Raw genomic sequence first — 27,591 nt, 5'->3', positions numbered from 1 at the left:
CAACCTCTTTTTTAATTATTCAATATTATTACACAGAATTAGGTTGTTGTGATTTTTATTCAATTTGACATCCTGATTAGGACAAGAGCAGTGAGAATGAAGCTTTACAAACATTGCAATATTACTACATCATTGTTATATGGCTTTACACTGATTGTACATAGAGAAAAGATATTGGAATTAAGGCAACAACATGTGCAAACCAAGCACATTACCCTGACACAGTCCTTAGTAAAAAGCTCTTTTGGTTAGGTGATGGTTGATATTGCTGCATGCAGGTCAGTCACTGCTTTGAAGAATAAGCCATGAATAACTTTATTCATTTTTAAAAATCCCTCCTACTGGCCCACGATGGCCAGAAGAAGCTTTCGGTAATCTCCACTTGTGTCACTTGCAATCATTGTGCCCAGGGTCTTCTGATACATCTGCGTAAACATCTGTTTTATTTGTACAAGATCAATCTGCATAAGAAATAGTATTTCTGATGTTAGAAAAAATCTGTCAAAAAAAATCTGGTATTTATTACAATTCTTTTTTAGTAATCATAATAACATCTTAATAATAGTCAAAGCAGAGGGGGAAAAACACCAAATATTGGAAAAGGGTGGCATTAATTTCATCCACTAATCCAAAAATATTAGTCATTTAAAAAACGTGATAGGATGGCTGTTATCAAAAACACAGAAAATAATAAATGTTTTTTTTCTTTTTTTCTTTTTCGTGACCGGCACTCAGCCAGTGAGTGCACCGGCCATTCCTATATAGGATCCGAACCCGCGGCGGGAGCGTCGCAGCGCTCCCAGCGCCGCACTCTACCAAGTGCGCCACGGGCTCGGCCCAGAAAATAATAAATGTTGACAAGGATGTCGAGAAACAGGGAGACTTGTGCGTTGCTGGCAGGAATGTAAAACGGTGCACCTGCTGTGGAAAACGGTGTGGTCACTCCTCAAAAAAACCCACAGAATTACAGTATGATCCAGCAATTCCAATTCCAGGTATAAACCCAAAAGAAGTGAAGGCAGGGACTTGAACAGAGATTTGTACATTCATGTTCATAGCAGCATTATTCACAAGAGCCAAAAGGTGGAGGCAACCCTGTGCATCTGTGCACAGACGAATGAATAAACACATTCATACAATGGGTTATCATTCAGCCTTAAAAAAGAAGGAAATTCTGACACATGCTAATACATGGATAAACCTTGAGGAAACTATGCTAACTAAGTAAAGAAGCCAGTCACAGAAAAACAAATATTATATGATTCCAGTCACATGAGGTACCTAGAGTAGTCAAAACATAAGGACAAAAAGTCATATATGGTGGTTGCCAAGAGTTGAAAGAAAGGTGAATAGTTACTACTTAGTTTTCAGTTTTGCAAGAAGAAAAAAGTTCTGGAGATGGATTGTGGTGATGGCTGCACAACCATGTGAAAGTACTTAATGCCACTTAAAAATGGCTAAAATGGTAAATTTTATGTTATGTATATTTTACCGCAATTTAAAAAAAGATACTGCTTAGTAAATTTAAGTCTAAGAATACAAAAAAAAATTTTTTTAAACCATATCCTGGTTGTTTAAAAACTGATCTACTTTTTAAAGTATAATTTAGTAGTGTACGTGTTCTTTCAATTAAAAAGAAGTTCAATAAATATATAAAGTCAAAGAAAAGGTATTTGAAGCTATATTTAGGTAAAGAGACAATGATGAAGTTTATAAAACTGTGTTGTAATTATTAAGGGACGCTAAATTCCAAGAACTTCGGTATCCAATAGGATACATCTGTGTAGGTCTTTCCTACCATTTTACATAAGCAAAATGAAAATCAAAAGATAAATGTCTCCCAACTTCCCCAAAACGAGTATTCTTCACGGACCTTCTCAAGGAGACAAATCTCTCGGGATTGTCTTCACTGAGGCACAGTGGCCTGTTTCACCAGTGCGAGTCTCTCTCACACACAGCATGAGGAAAGCAAATACTGTGCTTCGTATACTACCTGTCACATCATTCCTAAGGGACTGACAACAACCGAGGAACACTTAAAGCAACATTCAAAACTGAGTAAGACCAGACAAATAGAGAAAGAAGGCTTGCCTCACCTCACTTCGAGAGACCACAATCCTGACCAGCGTGGAGTCATCTGTGCCGGCCCCTTTCATAGAATAGTAGAGCCTCTCAGCAAAGAAGGCAGGACGGCTCAGGGCACACTGCACTGCAAGTTACAGATGCTTTAGACATGGAATCATGACTTGACAAACAAGTCTACACCTCCAGCTTTACTTATCACTTTTAGCCTGACTTTACTTCCTATGTAATCATCTCAGAAATCTGGGGTGAGCTACAGAAGTTCTCCTCCTTGATTTTTCTCAGCATCCGTCTTTCTTTCTAGCTGCATAAGATCTTCAACTCTAGAAGATTCCCTCTTGTCAACAAATCCCATTTTCTCTCCATAGATGCAGTGACTTAAGATTCTTTACATTTTTCCCTTACAGTGTGAAAATTTATAGCAACTGCAGCCTAAAAGGAATGACAAAAATCTGGACTCTAGAAGTCAATAATATCATTTGGCTGAGAGGAGGATATGAGATATATCCTAATGTAAAAGAGAAAAACAGATTTGAACAAAGAGTTCAAAACAATACTCAGAAATCCGACAGGTTTTCTCTTTCAAAATTCACTTAGCAAAATCTCCTCCTGCAGATCATAGAGATGTACTAACTGTACATTATTACTTTAGCTACAATTACTATTTGTTAATATCAATGTGCTACTAGTACTCTCCTTAAGTCTTATATTATCCGTGGTAATGAAATTTCCATTATGTTAAACATCTGGATGCTAGACTATCAGAAATTGGCCATTTAATTTCAAAAAGGAAAAGGGTCTCATTGGGCTGAGTATTGGAAAGGTGTGTTCTTGGGGGGCTCAACATGTTTTGTGGTGGTACTAGTAGTTCTTCAGGGCTTTCCCATTCACCTTAAAGAAAGTGCTACCATCTATTAGATTTTCTTGCACAGTCCTCAAGAAAGGCATGCAGATGAAGGCCAAAACAACCCTATTTGACCACACCACCAACCACTCATAGGAAATTGCATATAAAATCATAGGATTAGGGCCGAGCCCGTGGCGCACTCGGTAGAGTGCTGCGCTGGGAGCGCGGCGACGCTCCCGCCACGGGTTCGGATCCTATATAGGAATGACCAGTGCACTCACTGGCTGAGTGCCGGTCACGAAAAAACGACAAAAAAAAAAAAAAAAAAAAAAAAAAAAAAAAAATCATAGGATTAGCTCAGCTTCTGCCTAAGCAGATTCCAGGGAGGCTATATTAAGTACGTCACTTAATGGGAACAACTATTCAAAGCCCCCACTCATTAAAAACAAAATAAAGCAAAGTATAGAAGTATCTTACAGATGGTCTTCAAACCACTTTCAACATATCCAGAAAATTCACGGCCCACACTGCTTAACAAATCTCGATTAGCCATCTGCAAACAAAAATTACAGGGTTAAATATTTTTACATCTTAAAACAGAAGCCAAACATTCAAAAGAAAAGCTCGTACCCTGGAATAAGCTTCCATGGTAGCTCTCAGCTGAGGAAAACTTCTTGTGGCAAGGATCATGTTAAAGCAAGATTCATCAGTCCCTAGTCTCCCCTCACCAGCTTGATAGAGACGCTGAGCATCTTCCTGAGCCATCTGGTGGTTTACACTCTGGTTCTCATCACGATTTCCCTGCAAGAAAGGAAGGTAGGAATTAGAGGAAAGAAATGAAAGTACAATTAAAAATTTTTTTCTATTCTAGTCACTTCTGGATTTAAAGGGATAATTTATTAAAGATTAATGCATAAAATCCATCATGCATCTTTCATTTCCAAAGAAACTATATTAATGTAACTAGCAATTTATTATACTAACACTATGATATATTATAGATTTATATTATAGATGTTATAGTATATAATCCCAGTTTAAGGAGGCTATGTTAAAATGAGGGCTTTCAGGGCTTTGAGAACTAAATCGAAAAGGTTTAAACAAAAGTATCTCTACTAGAAATATAAACTACCATTCAAGTGAAAAAATTATGACTCTCCTCAGCTGGGATTAAAGATTAATAGGCACTACACTGGGTTCTATCTTGTATTCATTCGTGTGACTAAGAGGTATGGAGCACTTTCTTTGTGCCAGGCACTACGTTACATGGTAGGAACACAAGAGAAACAAGGCCCTGCCTTCAAGGAATTTAAGTCTAGGGACGGATGATACAATATGGAGGCTTCGTAAACTTCCTTTTCTTCATCCAAGTGTAAACTTAATATATAAGTACTTATTAGGAATATATACATAAAAATGATGTATGAGCTTTCAGAAGAAGCTATAAATAACTTAAATTCTGCTGGACTGTGCCAGTTTGTTTTTGTGTTTTGGTGGTGGTGGTTGCTTTTGCCAGCTGGCTGGTACAGGGACCAAACCCTTGACCTGGTGCTATCAGATCTAACCAGCTGAACCAACCGGCCAGCCCTACTGTGCTAGTTTGTCTTCCAAACTCTTTCCTAGGATAGGAGGGAAGGAGGAGGGAGAGAGGAAGAGTTTAAGCTTATTAGATAGGCAGTTGGTTTCTTTCAAAAATAGACACCCAAGCCCAAACAGAGGAGAGGCTGCCCTCTAGAGTCTCAGTGACTATCTGAGGAACAAAACGAGAAGATGCTCCTTGAAGCAGGAGAACTGTCTTCTGAAAAGCACTTGGCACAAGGAATATGAGAGGAATATTCTACATGGGCGACTGAACATACCACAGAAAACACTTCCCAGGTCATTTATTGCTTTTGGATTCAAAACACACAATATAGTCCTACTCTCCTAGGAAGGTACTCCTCTGCTTACACCCTGGAAAAGTATGGCTGGGCCTTGATCCCTGTACAAAAAGAAACTCAGCACCTCATACAGCCTTAACAATTTTTTAACATTAAATGTCTGTTCCTGCTTTTTTCCTTCATCTTGTTCTTTTTAAATCCTAACATACTTCCCCTGCCATTACTGTTATAAATTCAATTTCCTTCAGCCCATCTGCTTTCTCATTTCCACATCCACTCAGTTTTGCACACTAGCCTTTCTGCAACTACTTTCCTTGGCTTTTAAGAGTCCCCCTTCTAATTTTATATCCTTCAAGATCGGTCTAACCTTGTGCACTAATAAGATAGCCAATAACTGCCCATACTGAATCAGTGTGCTAGTCTTTTGCATCATCTCACTCTGAGTGTGTTTCTAATAGCATTTCAGATTCTCTATTTGGAATACTTTCTGTCACTTCTCTAGCACATCTGGGGAATCACAATAAGAAAGGTGCTGATCACAGTATTCCCGTGAATGCTGAAACATTTTTCTGCATTTCTGGCTCTGCTCATGTAGTTTTCATCTGCTCTCACTCCTACGGCAGTCCTGTAGATCTTCGGTTGATGGTCCAACATAACTGGCAGGACAGTGTTATGCTTAAATGTACGGTTTCATCCCCATCCCAGCCACAGAGCCTCAAACTGGTTTCTGATTCCATACTACCTTGAAGTGGTTAATTTCTGATTCCTTACAAAAGCCAGATTTGCAGAAATAAATCCCCAGAGTAACTACAAAGAAATCTATACACTGGATTCTATGTTGTCTCTCTTAAAGATGGCAACATTCCAAGGTGGCTAAATATTAAAAGGAATAAAGAACGCTCATTGGCAATAGGCAATAAAGTATACTCTCTCCACCAACAGGCAAACATGCATGCTATACTCACCTGGCACATGGATACAAGTAAACGTTCAAAATGCCCTGATGTATCTGACCTAATGTCCTTTTCAAGATCACGTCCAAATTCTGATTGATAACATCTGACAACTTCTCGGATTTCCTGATTTGTTCTTGTGCACAGAATCTCAATCAATACACGTTCCTGAGTTCCTGCTCCCTATATAAAATGAAGGAAGGGGGTATTATACAAACAACCCACAAAATCTCTGAAGGTAAATCTTACGGTTCCATCAAATATTTCTTTGTCCTCTAGAAGTGAAAACTCTACATATTCAGATGATGTGAAATAATGTACTGCTTTAACTATCACTGTAAATTCAGAACTTCCACCATTTGTGGGATTTAACATATAGAACAGGATCAAATACTCACAGTAAATGACATATAGTACCTGCATTGCATTCCGTAAACTCCAGGCATCATAATACGTAGGAGGCATGAACAGTGCAAGGATCAGTTCTTCCATATTCCCACTTAACTCTGATTTGAGATCTTTGATTAAATCCTGTTTAATTACAAATGCAAGCTAAGTATATCTGCTCTCCAAATTTTGTTGCGTAAATCTCTTAAGAAAAACATGGAAAAATGAAATAGAATTGCTTTACAAAAACCTAAATTTCAAATCTGAAATATTAAATTCCAAGAAACAAGTAAATATATATACTTAAGTTTGTTGTACTCAAGCAGATGTATTTTACTCTTTCTATCAATAAACACTTCATAATAAATTCTTACTGCAGTTCTACCACTTTGCCAGGTACAAAGACAAGAGCTATGAAACAAAGAATAAGAAATTAACAACATAATAAACAGACATTTACTTAGTACAAGAAACTGTACTTGGTTCTGTGAGGAAGTAGAAATCACTATCATCTTGTTCTTATTTGGAAAAGTAAGATAAATATCTAAAAAGAGATAAGGCAACCTATACTCCAGCAGCAGATGAATAATACAGAAATAAATAACAGAAGAAGTTGAAATGAGAAAAGTTTAAAGTGGACTAGAGAGCTCAGAGAAAGCTTTTAGTCCAGACCTCGAAAAATATATATAAACTAGCAGGCAAAGAGGGAGAAGAAAGGTACTGCAGGCAGAAGGAGCACAGACAAGGACCAGAGCAGGGGTTCCCAGCTTTGGCTACGCATGAAAATCACCTGTGGAGCTTGTTTTTAAAACAAACAAACAAAAACAAAACACCGATGTCCAGGATTAAGACTCAGAGGTTCTATGTGTGTCTTTAAGTTCTAAAGGAGATTACGATGTTCAGCTAAGGTAGAGAATCACTAGTACAGAGGCAAGAATGAACAAAGTCTGTTCAATGGAACAATTAAGGCAATCGATTTTTTCAGAGATGAAGGTTTTCATAGTAGATGAGTAAAAGTTGTGACTAAATCTTTGATTATTACCTTTAATGCTAAGCTAAAGAATATGGACTTGATTCTGCTTGCTGGGAGGAGCCACTGGAAACTTGCATGCAAGAAAATGGCATTGAAGTAGCAACAATTTGCAGGATGAACTATGGTGACAAAGAGCCTATAGGCTATAGGATATTTAGATAAAAAGTAATAAAGACTTGAACTTGAGTAGTGGTAATGGAAATGGAAAGAAACAAAGTAGACAAGAGACACATTTTAAAGAGCTATTTTATAGATTAAATCAATAAAACTTAGTAAATAACCAATTGCTAGGACAAGGCAGTCCTGGCATACAGTAAGCACTGAATAAATATTCACTGACTGACTGATAAAGAAGAACATGGAATCAAAGACAATCCCACGGCAGGCTAGAAGAATTGTATTTTATTAATAGGAAGTCAAGAGAAGAGGTGGCTGGGGGTAAGAAAAGTAGGCCAGGAGTTAGTTTTTGTTTTTTGGCGGCTGGCCAGTAAGGGGATCCAAACTCTTGAACATGGGAGTTTAGTTTTAATTCTAAAGCAATATATGAGAAAATTCAAGACAGCATAGCATAAGACCAGATAGGAACTAAAGAAAGTCATAGTACGGAAAATACGTTTGTGAGAGAAGTTAGTCAGACGTTGAACCTTAAGGAAATGTAGGATTTGTGTCAATCAGTCTTAAGACTAAAGAAGTGAATCTCTAGGCTGGGCAGAGAGGGAAAGGTGGAGTATAGCAGGCAAGGTGAGACCAACGGATGAACCGCTGCCCTGTTCTGATTAAACTAAACTGGACGCAGTCCTGTCAAGATGGTGGAATAGACAGTCCCCAGCGTCACTCTCTCCCACAAATCAACCCAGTTATAACTATAAGAAAGCAACAACAGCTAAGCTGGTGCCGCTAGAGCTCAGGGGAAGAGAAGGAGAGACCTACAGAGTGCATGAAGGTGGGATAAGCCACAATGAGAGAAAGAAAAACTGCTCAGAGCATTTTTGGCCACGGCCACTTTAAGGCTGGAGCTGCTGAGTGCATGGAGCAGGAGCCAGCAAAAGCTGCAGCTGTGCCCTTCAGATTAAGTTTCTTGGAGGTTGCAGGGGAGAAGAGGGCCATGGTGGCCCCCAGGACGTCAAGACCACTAATAGGGCTTCCATGGACCCAGTAGTGAGGAGCTACAACAAATGAAAAAAAGGAGCCATTCAGAGGCCAGTGAGTCATCGCAAGGGACCGGCACACGGCCAGTCCCATGGGAAGTGTTTGAAGCATGGGCTGTGGGGGAGACAGGCCTACTGGAAGAACACTGGGACACAGCAAGGACAGCCAATCTGCTCCCCGATCAGTGCAGGACCACCCAAAGTAGACTGGTCAAGAATATAGAATTGGGGCCGACCCCGTGGCTCACTCAGGAGAGGGTAGTGCTGGGAGCACAGTGGCACTCCCACCGCAGGTTCAGATCCTATATAGGGATGACCGGTGCGCTCACCGGCTGAGCGCAGTGCGGGCAACACCAAGCCAAGGGTTACAATCCCCTTACCGGTCACCAAAAAAAAAAGAATATAGAACTGCATGGGGTGCAGTTTGATGAAAAGAGTCAGGCCCATATCAGAGTTTCTACACAACCCAGGTGCACCAGGTCTCTGGAGAGCTGGAAGCACCTATAAGGTCAACCATTAAACCCTGAGCTGCACAAAAAGCCTTCCCTAGGGAAGCAGCAGCAAAGCAGGAATTTAGCTCAACCACACAGATCAAGTACTGGTTCCCACAGGAAGTTCCCCCATTTTAGAAGTAAGCAAAGGACAAAACATTAGTTCTGGCCCAGACACACCACCAGCACCTCGGGGCCCACCTGCAGACCTGAGGCACAGATGCAGGGAGTGGACCCCCCTTCCCAATAAGGCACACCACTAGTGCCAAGGAGCATGCCAAAAACATCACCTCTGTGTGGGTGGCCCACCACAGCCACCACAATAACCTCAGCTGCCACAAAAGTGGCTAGACGCCACAATCACCACACAGATGGTCCACCAGCCACTGGACTGCATTGACACAGGGAGTCACCAGCAGAGACTAAAGAAAAGAAGAGAATGTCTCTCTCCACAAAGCCCATTCCAGAGTGACAGAAGAAGCATCTGCTCTACGATAATATTGGGGGACCTGAACACACCTCTCAGCATTGGACAGATGATCTAGGCAGCAAATCAACAGAGTAACCACTACTCTTTCAGAAGGAGAGAAGAAATCTAGGGTTATCAGAGGTGGGAGCGGGGAGGGCGAGGAAGGCAGGGGGAGATTGGACACGGGGCGTAAAGAATAAGTATAATTTGTAACAATATACATACTAGTAATATCGATCTGATCAACATATGTCAACATTGAATCCCAAAAATATGTATAATCAATTATGATTCAATAAAAATTAAAAACAAAATAAAATAAAATAAACTGGATGCAGAGGATGCTAAGACATTTTTAGTCTTCTTACCTAAATGGCAAAGCAATGCTGCCCAGTTTTTCCCATTAAATGTGAGGGACAATGGCACTTTCAAGCCATAGGATCTTGCTGGATTTAGTCACTGATCATCTACTCAACAAATATTTATTAAGCAGCTACTTGTTATTGTACACTTGTTGCCATACATACAAAGATGAATATGACATAATTTGTACTGGGGGGGTCATAGTTTTGGGGGTGGGAAATGAGATCAGTGAAAGCAGAGGTTTTACAAAGTGCTATGGGACCACAGTGGAACAGGCAGCTAAATTCTGTCCAGAGCAATGAGAGAAACTTCACAGAGTAACCAATATTTAAGCAAATCTTGAAGAAGTTGTTTGCCATGTAGAAAAAGAGGAAAAGGTGTTCCAGGCCAGAATAACAGCATATACAAAACACAAAAATATAAAAGATCATGGTATGTGCAGAGAATGCAAGTAGTGCCATATAATTGTAATACAGGACATGTTTAGAGGGAGGAAAGGAAGTGGAAGATGATTCCATGGACCAAGAACAAGCAGGGGCTACATGATAAGCCTTGAATCCCACTGCAAGTAGAAGATTGAGAACCAAGCTCTTGATCACGAATGTGGTCAAAATCTACTTTCTACTGAACATCTCTCACATGCAAAACATAGTATAAGGTATTCCTTTGAGATCAAGGACTACTCTAGAATGAAAAAGGCTTTTAAGAGAAATAAATAGTGAATACACCACTCCCGCGGTCTCTAAAGTCTAGTTGTCTCTCCTTTGTATCACAGGTACCAATGAAAATAAAAAGACAGTACACCAATCATGCCAATCTGACATGAATGCAGGCTACTGCTGGCACTCACTCCAGAAAAGAAAGAAAAACATACCTTGCCATACATGGTCTTAAAAGCTGCTTTAATTTTTTGCCTCTGATCATTGGAACGGTTGGCTACAACATCCACAATTGCCTGCTCGTCTGTACCTGGAAGAACCACACGTGTTTAAGTAAGGACAAAGTCTGTGCTGGGTGCTCCTAGAGGACATCTCTTAGAACGCTTGCAAGGCAGCAGGCACCAGATTAAATTGAATTGTGTGCACTCAAGCTGAAGCATAAACTTGGTTTATGATATAAGGTTTATTTTTACTTTAGAATCAATCATTGTAACTTCTTATAAAAGACAAAAATCCATTTTCCTTACCAAAACCCTTCATTGCTTTACGGAGAATTTCTGCATCTCTCATAGCATCAAAGTTGGCAGCTGGTCGGACGGTTCCTTGAGTGCCCTGAGTCATCATGGCAGGCTGAGAACAAAAGGTATAACATCCAAGTCAGGATTCTCTGCTGACAATAAGAAAACTTAAAGACTTCCCCAGATGACAAGTTCCCCAGATAAAAAGGCGAGTGTCTGGGTTTTAGGGAAAGCATATGAGCATTTTATGACTAGGGCTCATTCTGGAACAGACAAGAAAGACATTCAGGAAAGATATTTCTCCTGCCAACAGAAAGCCAGACACCAAACTTCCAGGAGACACGATGGTCAAACTTGTAAAATTAAAGTCACAATCTTCTTATGCTTTGGCTTCTTTTATGGTAGAATAGGAGGAAAAAAAGAGATTGATCCCTGAATAGTAGACAAGTGACAATGTTTGATTTGAAAACAGAGAATATAATAATGGCTTTAGTAAAGTAGAAATGCGTGCCCAACAAGGTTCCAAATTAGCAATATAATTCTGGCAATGTCTCTTCATTTCGTATACGGGGCCTGATTATTATACATGGAATAAATAAAGCATTTTATAATAAGAAAAGCCCAAAATGAAAGTGATGATTAGAGAGTCTGAGAGGTATAATATTTTTCATCTATTTTGTAGGAACAAACCAGAAAGCAAAATAGAGACTGTACTTGTAAAATATAAATCTATGTGGAAATAAAAAAATTGCTGTTTGGCAAATATCACGGTAATAATTGTTTCAGGGCAAAAATCACCAATGAATGCTAAAATTAGGGGGCAAAAGTATGATAAGAACCAATATATTTGCATAGTTCATAACACTGCAGAGAAACCAGGCAGGGACCATCTTAAACAAGTGATCAAAATTAATTACCACCAGTAACAGAACAGGTCAATAACAAGGTGCCTCCTGACATGGTGCACAAGGGCCACAAAATCATTTCTACGGTGTTCCTGCCAAAACGGCATGACCTGAATTTAATCATGAGAAAATATCAGTTAAACCCACATTAAGAAACATTTTACAAACTAACTGGTAGTGCTCTTCAAAAAGTGTCAAGGTCATGAACAACAAAGACTGAGAAACTGTTTCAGATTAAAGGAGGCTTAAGAGAGATATGACAATAAAGGCAATGTTTCATCCTGGATTTGATCCTGAACCAGGAGAAGAGCATTACTGGGACTACTGGTGAAATTTGAATAAGGTCTGTAGGTTGGGTAATAACATTATATCGATGTTATTTCCTGATTTTGATCATTGTATGGCGTTTAGAGGTTAATATTTGGAGAATCTGAATTAAGGGTATATAGAAATTCTTTATATTATTTTTGCAATTGTTTTATAAGTCTGAAATTATTTCACAATTAAAGTTAAAAATGTTTAAAATACAAAGCTATGAAATAATTCAATAGTTCTCTTAAAATATTCAAGCCAGGGCTTAGGAGGGATGGGATGAAGCAAGATGACACCCACCACCTTTCAAAAATTTTAACTGTAATAACATTTTATTTAACCCAATACCTCCAAAATATTATCATTTAAATATGAAATCAGTATTACTTCAAAATATCAAGTGGTTCAATTGCTTTTCAGGGAACTGAAATTGTATTTGAAGTCATAACCATTAAATGCAGCAATGTGCCAGCCCTTGTGGGGCAAAGGAAATAGGAGGAAGGGGAAAGAGCATCTTCGAGCAGCCTTTCAGGAAAACACTTTGATGGTCCATGATTTCTTCTACTCCTGTGTATCTTATCCCAACATTTTCTTCTTCCAATAAGCCTTGGCATCCAACCTCCATTAGTTTCTAAGTTAAGAATATAAGCAGGGAACTAACAAGAAATATTTTATATTCTTGTAACATTTTATATTGTTATTCCTTTAAATCCTACAGAGATTTTAAGGAAAAACTAAAATTATTCCACCTGAAGCAAATATTCAAGTATAGAAACTTTTATCTTCAACATATTGCCTTAATGTATCAAGCAACTAAAAGTTTCCTTTGATGTGACCACTGTCACTAAAATCCTAAGTAGGGTAGAAGCTTTTCTTTACAACACACCGGCATTCTCTGTTGAAAGTCTAAGTTTGAAGTGAATCTTCAAGAATACTATCATTCTCCAAGCATTAAAATGAATTCAAAAAAATCAGGGTCTGTGTTCTTAAGGTCAAAATTCTAGAGATTTCTCAGCACCATCTGCCATCAGAAGTTCCACCCTTTGATAACCACTTAATTCCAATGTTCTTGCTGAAAAACTACCATAGAATTAGAGTTGGATCAAGCAGGAGAGGTCAACTGGCCAAAGTTCTCACCCAAGACAGAAATTTCCTTTACATCTTCCTTGACACACATGGACACTCTACACATCAACCAACCTCAACCTGAGGACTTTCAGTGACAGGGGCTCATTCCTCATAAAGTAGCCTATTCCAATTCCATTTAAAAGCTCTTCCAAAATATATCACTCTGTTAACTTAATACCTATTGGTTTTAGTTCTAGCTAAAGGTGGTAATTGTTACACAAAATAAGTTGCATACATGTCTGTATTTACTCTTAGTGTTTTATGCTTAAAAATGTCTCATACAAGTCATAAAATTATGTCTTGAAGTTATACACATGTTTAAACCAAACTAAAATCAAAATTCTGATAACAAAAGTGATTGAAATAACTACAGATTTATAATACAATTAACAGTCAACTTCAACAATAAAAAAGGATTAAAAGCAATTTACTATGTGCTTTGAAGAATATCATTTACTATATCGTCAAAGCAGCGTTGTATAACAGAGAGACCACTGGTTTGGAAGTCAGAAGGGCAAGATCTAGTCTCAGCTTTGTCTTTCACTAGCTGGGTGGCCCTAGACAAATTCCTCAACCTCTCTGGAACTCAAACTCCTCAAATCAGGAAAGTGAACCAAAAATCACTAAGGTGTTTCCCTTCCAATACTGTAATCCTGCTCCTACCCCAGCCTAAAACAAGCTTAAAAATGCTAAATCTTTTTGAACATACAGTATGAAAATCAATAGGAAAATCAAGATAAAGGTAGCCATAAAAGTATACTGCTTATGTTCCTAGTAACTTGTATAAGATATAAAAGAATTAACGAGGAAATTTAAAAATAAAACTTAGTATTAAAATAAGCTCTACACAGATCAGACAAAAATATGATATATGGAAAACCTTCTGAGGCTACTGAGGAATCAATTCAACAGACGTAACTGGCTACCATGTTTAAAGCCCTACCAAACACTGCAGGGACATAAAAATAAAATACACACAGTTGAGCCATCAAGGAAGTGGTGAGAGATAAGCACATGAGAAATCAGAAATAAATGAAGGCACATATAGAGGACATAGTGATTAGTGAACATTAGAAAACCTTACTCACTTCACTGCTATAATCCAAAGAAACAGGAGAGAAAACAGGATAGGAAGGAAAGGATTCTGTATTGATCTGAAAGAAGAGTAGAAAGTTATAAAGGTAAAAGTAGAAAACAAAAACACCCTTCATAAATCACTGCCAGAAATACCAATCACCCAGTCACCCAAGTTCTTAGTTGGAATTGCTAGTAAGGGCAGGGAAGAGGAAAAAGAACTAAAACCAATGACAGGAGCCCAAGTGAATCTCTATGATAAAGTTATAAGCAAACCTATGCTTGTGTTATCAAAGACATCAGGACACTACTTAAAGCAGATGGACCAAAGAAAGCGTGGGGCCTATCGGAATCGAAGATTAAGGTCTTAAGTTACTGTAATAGATCATTTCCTCTGTTCCATGGAAACCTCTAAAGTCAGCAAAGGAGTGGTGCCCTTCTTTGGCATTATCCAGTAACCCAAACTAAATTTAAAAGACAGGAGGCAAAAGTACCTGACTAGGATAAGGAGCTTGTCCTCCAGGATACTGTGAAGGCATCTGTCCTCCAGGAAAGCCACCTATATATTAAAAAAAAAAAAAAACCAAACCAAACCAAAAAACAGCATTTAGGTCTTATACGATTTAATTTTTCAAAACAGCATAGATCAGATTGATTATGTTTTGTAAACATGATTACAATTACTAATTACCCTGATTTGATTACCACATATTGTACACAGGTATTGATATTCAAATCTGTACCCCACAAATATGTATAATCAGTTATGTTTCAGTAAAAGCAACTGTCAAAAAATTTTTTTATCCTGTTACATTAAAAAAGAGAAAAGAAAAAAAGGGAAGTCGTGGTCACCTCAAGAGATTAAAAAAAAACCCCAGCATTGATCACTATGAATATGGAAACATATGAGAACATTCACAATATTATTGACTGAATATAAAACCACATTTTGTTGTAAGAAACTTTTTAATATTCCACGTTCTACGTAAGATCCTAATGAATGCTTTTTTTTTTTTTTTTAAATACTTGAACTACATTAAATTCTGATTCCATCTGGAATGGTTGTCAGGATACATTTCTGGGGGTGGTCTGTTTGTGGTACAACAATGGGCAGAGAAGTTCCCGAAGGATTTACTTTTTTGGCTTTAGGATTTTTAAATAGATTTTAATAGATTTTTTAATAGAGAAAGTGTGTCCTTATCTTCATTTTACTGATTAAGCTTTTCCATTAAGTTAATGTATTTCATAAAACCATATACTTAAAAATTATTTCTAGAAATAAACATTTACTGAAGATTATCCCAGACACAAACTAAGTTCTCTCAATGGCAATTGAAAAATTCAAAATATAATGATATTGTTTTTCTGTGAACAGCTGGTACTTACCAGGTAGTGGGACCTGTGCTGGGCCACCACCATAAGACTGTGAAGGTGGCTGTGGATAGCCAGAAAAGCCTGCTCCACCTGGTGGGACTCCAAATCCTTGGCCGGCAGGAACTAGAGAAGAGAAAAGTTAAATAAACTAGTGACAGTTCCCATGACTGCAGAGAAAACTTCAGAAAAATGTCTACTATTAACAGCGAAAAAAACATGCTATTAGTGCTGTAACAGCAGTCTCTTTTTGTCTAAATTCAACTTCTCACCAACTCCTTCCCTATTAAAAAATTTAAAAACTTACATGGGTACAAAGTTACAGATAGATAGGAAAAATAAGTTCTGGTATTCTGGGCTGACTATAGCTAATACTGTTATATTGTATATTTTTAACTAGGTTGCAAAGAGGATCTTGAATGCAATCACCACAAAGATAAATGTTTAGATGATGGATATGCTATCTACCCTATGCAAGTATTGAAACAACATACTGTATCCCACAAATATGTACAATAAAAATAAAAATAAAATTTTACTTCATTCATCTTCCTTATTAACTTACAAAAGTGCTAAGTTCTTTTTACCTTTGGATAAAGCTGTCCTAAAGGTCACAGTTGTGCTAATTGAAGTGTCTTAATCAGTTCTTAGATTACCAATATCCCTGTACTGGTCAGCCGACAAAACAGAAGATTATAATCAAAGTGTTTTTTACACAAACACATATACATTTTGGGGGGCGGGCAGCTGGCAAGTACAGGGACCGACCCCTAGACCTTGGTGTTATTAGCACCACACTCTAACAAACTGAGATAACTGGCCAGCCCCCATATTTGTCTTTTACTGCCATGAAATTTATTTCAATTCCCTTCACAATGGAATTTTTGAGACTGCTCCCAGCTTTCACATCTACTGAGAACCTTTATCCTTCTATCTTGCCAGCTAGGTCCTTACTGTCTAAGGTTAGATAAGAGTGACTCTGGCCTCATACAAAACAAGCAAGAATGAAGAGGATAAAGAAGAAAGTGAAAAAGTGCTGCAGCATTCCTAAATCATTACTAATTCCATGAGTCATAACTCACCTCCGGGATAGGATGGAGCTCCCCCTGGCTGTGGGGTGCCAGGATATCCTCCAGGGGCTGGATAACCTCCAGGAGTAGGATAGCCACCCATTCCTGGGTAGCCACTACTTGGAGTTTGTGGATAGGCACCTCCTCCCACTGGAGGAAAGCCACCAGGATAAGGGTACTGACCTGCAGGGGGAAAAGATGATTCCTGACCTGCAGGCTGAAAAATTGAAAAATTTTCAAGTGAATGTGATCATAGAGAAATATGACCCACTGGAAAAAAAAAAAAAAAGAATAAAGAGTAAACAGAGACTACCACTAAGGTCTAACTTGTTCTTTTACTTTTAAAATCCCATTAGAAGCCTTGGTAGCTTATATACTAGTTTGTCAGGATACTTGTGCATCAAAACTCAGTTAAATTTAATTCTACTTGGGTCAGGCAAGAGGGGTCGGTTTCTCTATTTGGGAGTCAGAACCAGGTTATTTCCAAACCTCAAGGCCTCAGGAACAACTAACGAGGCTTACTAGTTCCTTTATTTTCCTAGCAGTTGGAAATAAGAGAAAAATCCTCCTCCTTACCCTAAAGAGAGGAGTTCATGGCTCTCTTGCAACACACCTGGACCTGTTGCATAATATTAAAGAAAAGGGGAGATGACCCGAGTCACCCACAGGGTGTGACATTCTGGACCTCAGTTCAGACCACACAATGTCTAAGAGTGGCAGATTGTTACGTGTTCACTAAACTCTTTCTCCCACAGTCACAAAGCTAGACTACATTTCCCAGACCCCTTTGCAGTTAGGTACGACCACGACTGAATATCCATGAATGAACACAGACAGAAGTGAGGTCTATGTTCAACTCTCCCAGCCTCGTCCCTAAAAACTTCTGCCCAACACTCCATGTTCTCTCTCTTCCTTCATCTGTCAGCCATAAGCGAAGGACCCAGTGGAAGACTCCAAGGTGCTAGAGGGTGGTAGAATCAATACAAGGAAGGAGCCTGGGAACCTGAAGGACTGCATGAAACAAAGCCTCCTCCCACCCACCCCCACCACCCACCCCACCACTGACTTCCAGTAGACTGAAGCAAGAAATAAGTTTGTATTGCTGTGTTATACCATTGAGATTTTGGGGTTGTCTGTTTCAGCAATCAACCTACACTGACCTAAATAGTTGCCAGAGTCCAGCTTAGTACATAGGGACTTGGGAACATATTCATAATTTTTATCTCTCCTATGGTAAATTCAGGAGCGCTATATATTCACTTTGCATAAAGATACACACATTATCATTAACCTCTTTCTTTTCTCCCCAGGTTAAATAGTAACCACACACATTTATGAGTATAAAACTGAAATGTGTAATTCTCCATTACCATTTGTTATGTCTGAGTCAAGCCCTCAATTATTTTAAAACTTTTAACACAAAGGTTAAAAACCAGGGATTAATGGGATGGATTTAGCTTACACGTGCGTTTTATTGGCTCATACAGCAGTTAACATTTTTAAAACTTACTAAAAATTTGGGCAATTTCACATAAAATACAAGTTTCTGGTTTTACTTGAAGAACTGGAATATCTAGCAACACTGGGTCTGCCTCCCTGCATGGCTGCCTCAGGCTAGAGCTGAGCAGCTGCCAGCTTCCCACAGAGGAGGCAAGTGCTCTCCAGTTCCCCACAACACCTGCCTCCACTCGCTTACGCTACTCAGCACCTCTGCGCATTTGTTTGTGACTCCTGGACTAGCATATCTGTAAGATCTGTCATAGGCTAGTTCTATACAACACCTGACCCAAGGACTACTTTAGTATTTTAAGTGGCAATACTTACGGGATATCCAGGGAAAGATGGGTAGCCTGTGGGGGGATAGCCTGGGTATGACATCCTGTAACAACAATGAAAAATTTCCTCTGTCATTTCTTGTAAGGATTAAGGCCTTTGAACGAACACACACACACACAGACACACACACAGACACACACAGAGACACACACACACAGAGACACACACACACAGAGACACACACACACACACACACACAAACACACACACACAGTGTTTTATTAAAAAATGTTCATTCCAAAAGAGTTTGTCAGGCATTAAACTGTGGATATTAGGGGTATAAGCAAAGCTTATAAAATGCTTCACTTCACTACGTGCATCAGTGGAGTTGGTACAGCACAGTAAAGGTTTCAGCTTCATTCTCATACCACAAAATTTCTGTCACATCTGAATTCTACCAGTACTATTATTTGTGGAATTTTTTTTTAGCCAATTAATTTTTACTTAAATTTATTTTAAACATACGATTTATGTCACTTTCAGAAATGCACTTTTTTTTTTTTGCCACAAATAGAAACTAACATTAAAATGAATACATAACTATTAAAATTAAAAATGTAGGGCTGACTGGTTACTCAGTTGGTTAGAGTGTGTGACACTGATAACACCAAGGTCCAGGCTTAGATCTCTGTACTGGCCAGCTGCCCCCAAAAAAAACCTTTCCAGCCTGGTGCCACTGAAATCCCCTTGGATGGTGATATAACCACATTATGGGAAACAATGGTAAAATGGTTAAGAGTTAACATTCTGGAGTCACACATACCTGGATTAAACCCTGGCTTTAAAAAAAACTTTTTTTGATTGTGGAAAATTTTAAACATATTCAAAAGTAAAGATAAACCACTTGGATCCATCACCTAGCTGCAACAACTACCAATTCATGGCAGTCTCTTTTCTTCAATATTCTCACTCATTCCTCACCACTCCACTGGATATTCTGAAGCTAATCCCAGACATTATATCAGTTTAACCTATATATATGTCAGCATATATCTCTAAAAAAAAAGGAGTTTTAAAAAAAAATTTAACAGGGCTGTTTTAAAAACATAACCATGCTGGCTGGTTAGCTCACTCGAGAGTGTGTGATGCTGACAACACCAAGGTTTGGATCCCTGTACCACCCAGCCACCAACCCCCCCAAACATAACCATGTCATTATCTCATTTTAAAAAGTTAACAATAGTTCCTAAATACCATCAATGTGTCAGTGTTAAAATTTCCAATTATCTTTTAAGTGTTTTTATTATTTTGTTTATTTTGCATTTGTTCATTTAACTTTTTACTATAAAAAATTTCAAATGTATTTAAAAGTAGAGAGGAACAGTATTAGGTTGACCTTCGTGGTATTACTGAAATTCAATTGTTTTGACCTACAAAAAATGTTCTTGTTCATGTTACCCTCATGTTCAGTTTTAGCAATTATTAAGTCATGGTCAATCCTATTTCATTTGTAGCCCAACCACTACACTTCCCTAGTTTACCTTAAAGCAAATTCACAGACATCATATCCTTTTACTCATAAAGACTTCAACACATTATCAGTAAAAAGACAAGGACACTATTAAACCATAGCCATATACCAATATTGTACCTTAAATATTTAACAGTTCCCTAATATCATCAAATATCCAATAAGTGTTCAAATTTCCCCAACTGTCTCAAAAATTTTTTTATAGTTTGGTTGTTCAAATCAGCATATAAATAAGGCCTACTTATTAAAGCAGTTGATACGTCTTTTTTTTTTTTTTTTTCCCACTGAGGCGTTTTATTTGTACATCTGTATTACAGTCCTAGAAAAACAATCCCAGGGTTTTCCCTCCTGTGTGTTTTCATCTTGCTTCTTCGTGGTCCATGATGCCAGCTGAGGTTGTCAGTACAATGAAACCAGACTGATGTGATGGGAGCAGATTATTCTGCCATTTTTCTGGGGTTGATCACTTCTTTAACCTGCCTGTGAGGTTCACAACAACTTTCCCAGCTCTGTGATTATCAACGATTTCAAATTCGCCAATGCAACCATGCTTTATTCACAGTTAGAAACCAGACAATGGCTTTGGAGCACGGCCTCATAAGAACCCGGCGTTTGCCTCTCTCTTTGGCATTGCTGATGCTCTTGAGAGCACTGGCCAGGACATTCATGTGCACATTGTGGTGGCACAGAAAGATGGCAGAAAGAGCTGATGTCTCTTAAATCTCTTTTAATCTATAAAATTTCTTATTTTTTTCCTTGTTTATTTGTTGATTAAACCAGGCAGTTTGTCCTGAAATCTCCCACTGTGTAGACATTGCCAATTGAAACTCCATGGTGTTCTTTAATGATTATTTCCTATATAAATTAGTAGTAAGACTGAGAAGTTTGATCAGATTCATCAGGTTAATTTTTTCAGCAAGAATATTAATAGGTATTTTGTGTACTTCAATCAGGAAGCACATAATGATTGACTGTCTCTCTTTTTTGTGACTGACAATCAATGCCTAGGGCTAACTCTACAATTCTTCCTTAATTTATTATTTGTAATACTTCTTCAGAAATTTCCCATTATCAACTATGATTTTCCTGAAGTACAGACTATACAGGCAAGTTATGATGTTTGATTTTTGTCTGTTTTTTTTTTTAACCAGTTTTCAAAATAATGAGCTAGTTCCCTAGCATACAAGATGAATTGTTTTTGAAGTATCAATATGAATTCAAGGATTTAAATGTATTTTTTATATTTCAATCCATTGTAGTTATTATTCCAGTTAATGTTCAAGTTATCCAAACTTTGGCCAAAGGGAGCCTCTTTACAAGTATATTGTCTGTTGAATTGTTCTGATATAACCTCAGAAACCTTTGACAGTTTCCCTGTCATTTTATATGACAAGATGTTCCAAGCTCATCTTGTACTATTCTTGCTTCAGGCCTGGAATCAGTCTAATCTCCAAGGAAACATGATCATTTTTAGTGGGAAATGTTTAGAGATTACAACCTGAATACTACAGATGCTCATGGCTACTAGGCTGATCACTGACTTTAGCCCAGTGATACTGAATTTGGAGGGTCTAAAGAACTATGAGAGAATAAATTTCTGTTGTTTTAAGCTATTGAGTTCATGATAATTTGTTATAGCTGCCACAAAAAATTAATACAAATACCAATATTGTTACTAACAATATGATTACTAAACTTTTTTGCGATTTTTTTTTTTTTTGTCCCTAGGATATATCCCAATATGAATGCATGGTTAAATTACTGTTTTTTTTTTTTTTTTTTTTTTTTTTTTGTCTTTTTGTGACCGGTAAGGGGATCGCAGCCCTTGGCTTGGTGTCGCCCGCACCGCGCTCAGCCAGTGAGCGAACCGGCCATTCCTATATAGGATCCGAACCCGCGGCAGGAGCGCCACTGCGCTCCCAGCGCCGCATTCTCCCGAGTGCGCCAGGGGACCGGCCCTAAATTACTGTTTTAAAAGCAATTAAAATAATTCCTGTGTAGTTATGCTACCTATATGATCTATTTGTTTCATTTTGCTTTTGATTTTTGTGGACATAAAAAAGTTTTGATTTAGTCTTGCTTTATAATTGTGTAAAACATTTTCTTGGTTCCAAAGTCAAATCTATAAAACAAGATACAGTCAGAAAGATACTAGCTTCTACCAGTCTGTTCTCATCTCCTATAAGTAACCATAATTTTTATGGTTTCTACACCCACCTTTTTTAAAATATATAAGCTGATAGGTGTGTATCTGTATCCCCATTCCTTTCTCAGAGAAAATGTAGCCGACATATACCCTGTTTATTCACTTGGCTTTTTCCTCTTACACAGAAAGCATCACTAGCAATATATATAAAGACAGTGATCATTCCTTTTTACAAGTACATAGTACTTCAATGTGTGGATGTATCATAGTTTATTTAACAGCAAACATCTGAGTTGTTTCTAGTCTTTTACTATTTACAAATAGTGGTGCAATGAATAGCCTTGTGAGGATACCTCTTGGAATATTCAGACATTACCTTTGGGACATATTCCTAGAAATGGCATTGCTGAGACAAGGGTTAATGTTAATTTTGGTGGATACTCCAGAATTCCCCTCCATATGGGTTGTATCGATTTGCATTTTACCAGCCCTGCCAATAGAGTCTTCCATCTAGCGTCCGGGACTACCAGCTGTGTGAATATAGGCAAGTTATTTAGCCTTTTTAGACCTTTGTTTCTTCATCTGTAAAATGGGATGTGAACATATCCTACTTAATGAGGTTATTGTAAGGATTAAGTGAAAGAAAATATGTATTTAGCACAGTGCCTGGAATAAATTATGTCCTCAATAAATGTTATCTGCTGTGATCAGAGAACTGTGATAGTTAATGCAAGAATACTAAAAAAAACTCTCACAAAATTTGGCTTTTATAAATTACAACATTGAGTAGATTTACTTTCCCAATCTTACTAGACAGACTAATTTTAAAATGAGTGTGTTCTCTGAATGATGGCAGTAGAAAGTTGGGTGATAGAGTGTGGTTAATCTAGGATTAAAGAGACATTCATACATTGATTATCTACTCTGTGATAACACGTGATGATCAAGAGTTGATAGTATTCTGGTCAGAAAATGTTAATACTGGATACATCTCTGGGGAACTGCAGTCAGCACTACAGAGTTCGAAAGTTATTTTCTTCCAAAGGAGCTCATTTCCATGTGGAAATAAAAACAATAACCTGTATATCTGGTGATATTAAGAAATTATTATTTCTTGGGCTGGCTGGTTTCTAACACCAACATCAAGGGTTCAAATTCCCAAACCAGCCAGCTGCCAAAACCAAAAAAGAATTAAAACATAAGAAATCATTATTTTTTTGGGTGTGATGATAATTTTCATAAAGTATCCTGATCTTTTAGCAATACACACTGAATATTTATAGACAAAATGATACGATACCTGGGACTTGCTTCAAAATAGTATGGAGGGATTGCACGGGAATATAGATAAAACAAGATCAGTCATGAGTCAATAACTGTTCATGCTGGGTGATGAGTACATGGAGATACTCTTCTGTCCACTTTTGTATGTTTAAATTTTTCCATAATAAAAAGTTTTTTTGAAAGACTGCTCACGTAAAATAAATGGAGCTAGTGTGGACAAAAATAAATTTATATACACTATGTCTTTTGCATTTGAAGAAAACATTATTAACCTAACACAAATGCAAATAAACAGAAAAAACACCATTTGAAAGAGTACCTTTCTTAGCCTGATCAAACCTAAAATACTACTAGTGATCAGATATACCTGAAAAAAAAAAGTGTGTGTGTATGTCAGTAATCATTTATTTAGCAGTTACCACAAAACACTTTTACGATTGGAGAGTAAAAGATCAAAAGTTTAAAATAGATTTTAAAAGGTGCTGAACACAGGTTAGCAAGAAAGAACCACAACAATGTCATGTGCAAAGCAAAAGATGAGATATAATTGTGAGATGAATGATCTCCGGAACAATGAAAGAAGGGTTAGATTAAGAAAGAAGCCACTTAGGAGGCCTTCAGAATTGGCGTGGAATTAAATAGGCATCATTCTCCACCAAACCACTTTTAACATCCTTTACCTATCAATAGTACCACTCCTTAAATTACCTATACTCCAGCGTAGTAAGCGACCCAATATTTTTCTTTGTTCTTCCTTTGAAATGCCTCTCCTATTCTTCCTGTCATTTGTATTCTCATGGCCATATCGTTAGACCAGGTTTCATCACTTGATGCCTATTTTACTAAAACTACTTCTCCATTAATACAAGGGTACTTCGGAAAGTTCATGGGAAAGCTGAATTAAAACATAATGCAAATTCTTCCATGAAATGTTTGAAGACCCCTCATACACTTTCTTATATTCTCTCACCCTTCCAATTTTCTTGGGTGCCATCACTAGTTGAACTTTCCTAAAATGCTGCTCTCTCTGCAAATGACTCATCAGTTCAAAAATCCTCAATGACTATTGCTGGAGTATCAAATGAAAATTCATTGGCCTGACATTCAGGTCTCCTTAGTACTGGCTCCAATTTATCTATTCATTTCTTACCAACGTCTAACCCACAATATGAAATCTCTACCAATTGAGACATTCCCCACATGCTTTTGCTTAAGCCACTATTGTCATGAACTGACTTGGCCTTCAAGCCTGGCCTGGGCTCATTTTCTCCTGACTTAGCTAGCTCAAATCTTCTCTCTTCCTTCTTTGAACAATGTAGTAGACAAAAACAGTGCTTCTCAAACTTTAATATGTATGTGAATCCCTGAGAACCTTGTTAAAATGCAGACTCTAATTCAGTAGTTCTGGGATGGGGCCTGAGATTCTGTATTTCTAACAAAACTTCCAGGTGATGGTGATGCTGATGCTGCCAATCTGTGAATTACACTTTGGTACAAGAACATTTTGGCATTTCAGGATCTACTACCTAATTAGCTAAATTTAAAAATGTATGTCTTGGCACTTCTCCCCAATATGGCTATAAATGATTTGTATTTCCTTTACATCAAGATGCCAAACAAATCCAACTCAATTCAACATTTATGAAAGCCCATTCATTATGTAATAAGCACTGTCCTATGTGCTGATAGAAAGATGGGGGGGTAAGTACTCAGTCTTTTGAGTAAACAGTATAGGAAAATGAGATAACAAATTTAAATTATTATTAGTGTCCCTTATGACACAAACACAGGATAGAAACTAAAATGTGCTAAACTGAGAATGAATGGGCATACAGTGAATCAAATTTATAAGTCAATAAAAAAGATCCTAAAATAATAATAAAACATATCCAGTCAATTCTAAAATAGTTATTTGGGATCCAAATGCCTGGGTGTGAAAACAGAAATAGGCTAAATTTTTTGCTTTCTTCTTCTCTAAACCTGATTGGTATAAGGAGTAAAGGAGGGACAACAGCACTTAGGAATAATCAGATGGGCCAAGGGCAAAAGGGGTCAGGGTCAAAACAAAGGGAAAAAAATCTGTGAATAATTTATGAGATAAATTAATAATAATTTTAAAGGTAACACACATTTACAGTACCAAAGACTATTGAGCAGTTCTAAGTCTCAAGAAATTGTTCCAGTGACAAAGTCCTATTTCTACATCCTTTAGCTGCTATATTAAATCTTACCTGTAAGGGCCTAGAGGAATTATGTCACTAAGATTTGAAAACAGAATGAAAATAAAGCAAAGACTATCAGCATATAAGAAAGCGAATTTTGGTACATTTTGAAAGAAAAATGTAACTACATACAGGATTAGAATGCACTTCCATTTCCAGGAGTGTACCTTATAGAAATTCTTGCACAAGTGCAAAATTATGTATTACAGCATTATTTGTAATAGGAAAAGGTAAAAAACAATCTAAATGGTCATCAAGAAGGGTCAGGTGAAATTGATCATGGATATCCATACAAGAAGAGTTATTCAGTTATTAAAAACGAGGCAGCTTTTTTTTAAAAAACTCATATATGAAATCATCTCCAACACATATTAGGTGGAAAAAAGCAAGGTGTAAAATTTCTTAGGTAGTTTGCAACCACATGTGTAAAAAATACACTTATTTTCTTGTATGTGTATAAAATATCCCTGAAAGGATACTCAAGTAAGTAGAAAACAGTGGCTGCTTCCTGGAAGGACAGCTGGAGCATAAAGAAGAGACTTTCTTTTCACTGTACCTTCAGCCCTTTTAGAACTGCATGTATCACTATTCAAAGCAGATTTAAAAGTTTTTGTTAAAAGCTAAACAAACCCCAGGTGACTCAACAAATTACTCAATTGTGCCCAAGTGAATAATAAGACTATACTGGTGAGCCAGAGTTTTCATTTTTTTTCCCCCCATTCTCTGTCAACAACCACTTTTAAAAGTCTAGAAAATCATTCTTGGTTCTCCAAACCATCTCCACCCAATGAGTCAGCTAGTAAAAGGGGCAGGTCTCACTATGGGTGTCTCATAGATGGCATGAAGCCCAGGAAAATAAGAGGCAGCTGTTGCAGACTTGGGGGCGGGGGGTGGAAGAGGAGGGTGACTGAAGATGGCTAAGAGCAGACGCACGTTTCTAAAACCGGCCTCTAGGTCTGGAAGGACCGTGTAAATCGGTCAGTGATTCGGCTAAAGAACGTGGAGGCCTGGCTTGTCCTGGCATGGACAGGTAGGCAGCCACCCACCGCTGAGGACTGGAAGGTGGCTTAAGTGTGCAGTGACCAAAATTCTCTCTTCTACCTGCCTAACTAGCCTTGAATCTCGTGCCTTGCCTGAGAGGTAATTCACTAAACTCTTTATGTAATTAGGACAAATTACTTCACCAGATTAGCTCCCCATTAGCTGGCAGAAATTAGGAAGTTTAAAGGCAGTCGGAAGATACGTTTCCGACCCGTCATGGTGGACACCAGCCACCTGCCCCTCTGTACCGTGGTGTCCTGGGGAAGTGTTCAACACAGGACGGGCTGCTATCAGCACACGTGTGCTGCTGGCCCGGGAACAGGAATCAGATCTGGAATGCTGTTTTCTAAAACAGGTTCCAAGAACTGGTTGTCCCTATGTACAACCTAAGCCTTGTGCACTCTGTCCTAAGGTTCGCTAAGCACAGTACTAAATTACCAAGTTTCTCTAAGCTTGCTGTGTCACCGCAAAGTCCAGTCACCAAACAGCTTTCGGTGCTGCTCTCTGGTCGCTTCGGCAGGGCCATCCTCTGGCCTCGGCCCCTCCACCTGTGCTCCCTCGGATCTCCCCACGGCCAAGGAGCACAGAGGACCGGCGCACAGGACTTCCGGCCGCCTCGGCCGTCCCACCCGAACACGCCCCAACCCGGCGGCCGGGCCCCGAGACGCGCACACCGAGTCGCCGCCACCGGGAGGCCCACACGGCCCCTCGGCCGCGCCCTGGCGCGGGGCACACGCAGGGCCCCGCCACCTCCGGGACGGCGGGCCCCAGAGCAGGCCGGGGACCAGGTGGCCGAGATGGGCGGGGGGGGGTGTGAAGCGCGAGCGCGGTTCCTCACCTGACCCCGGGAGCAGCGTCACAGCCCAACAAGGTCTCCCGCAAGATGGAGCCGGGGGCGGGC

General features: G+C 38.5%; 1 protein-coding gene and 1 pseudogene across 2 annotated transcripts; both read right to left on the bottom strand.

Annotated features, from left to right (window-relative positions):
• Nucleotides 1-38: 38 nt before the first annotated feature.
• ANXA7 (annexin A7) lies at nucleotides 39-27,591 on the bottom strand. Of its 2 annotated transcripts, none has more exons than XM_063101498.1 (14): nucleotides 27,529-27,591; nucleotides 18,515-18,569; nucleotides 16,703-16,907; nucleotides 15,636-15,746; nucleotides 14,744-14,808; nucleotides 14,264-14,329; nucleotides 10,840-10,942; nucleotides 10,528-10,622; nucleotides 6,180-6,293; nucleotides 5,775-5,945; nucleotides 3,560-3,730; nucleotides 3,407-3,482; nucleotides 2,097-2,209; nucleotides 39-461 (listed from the first exon to the last, which is right to left on the bottom strand). In XM_063101498.1, the coding sequence occupies exons 2-14, from the start codon at nucleotides 18,566-18,568 to the stop codon at nucleotides 339-341; spliced, it is 1,467 nt and encodes a 488-aa protein (XP_062957568.1). In that variant the 5' UTR covers nucleotide 18,569; nucleotides 27,529-27,591; the 3' UTR covers nucleotides 39-338. The 2 variants fall into 2 exon arrangements, with proteins under 2 accessions (XP_062957568.1, XP_062957569.1); XM_063101499.1 differs by lacking the exon at nucleotides 27,529-27,591 and adding an exon at nucleotides 27,129-27,209.
• LOC134382655 (small ribosomal subunit protein uS8-like) lies at nucleotides 20,317-20,665 on the bottom strand (annotated as a pseudogene).

The sequence above is a fragment of the Cynocephalus volans genome, chromosome 7, assembly GCF_027409185.1.
Source record: "Cynocephalus volans isolate mCynVol1 chromosome 7, mCynVol1.pri, whole genome shotgun sequence".
Taxonomy (NCBI): domain Eukaryota; kingdom Metazoa; phylum Chordata; class Mammalia; order Dermoptera; family Cynocephalidae; genus Cynocephalus; species Cynocephalus volans.
Note: the sequence above shows the minus strand (reverse complement) of the source record. Positions and strands in the feature narration are given on the sequence as shown.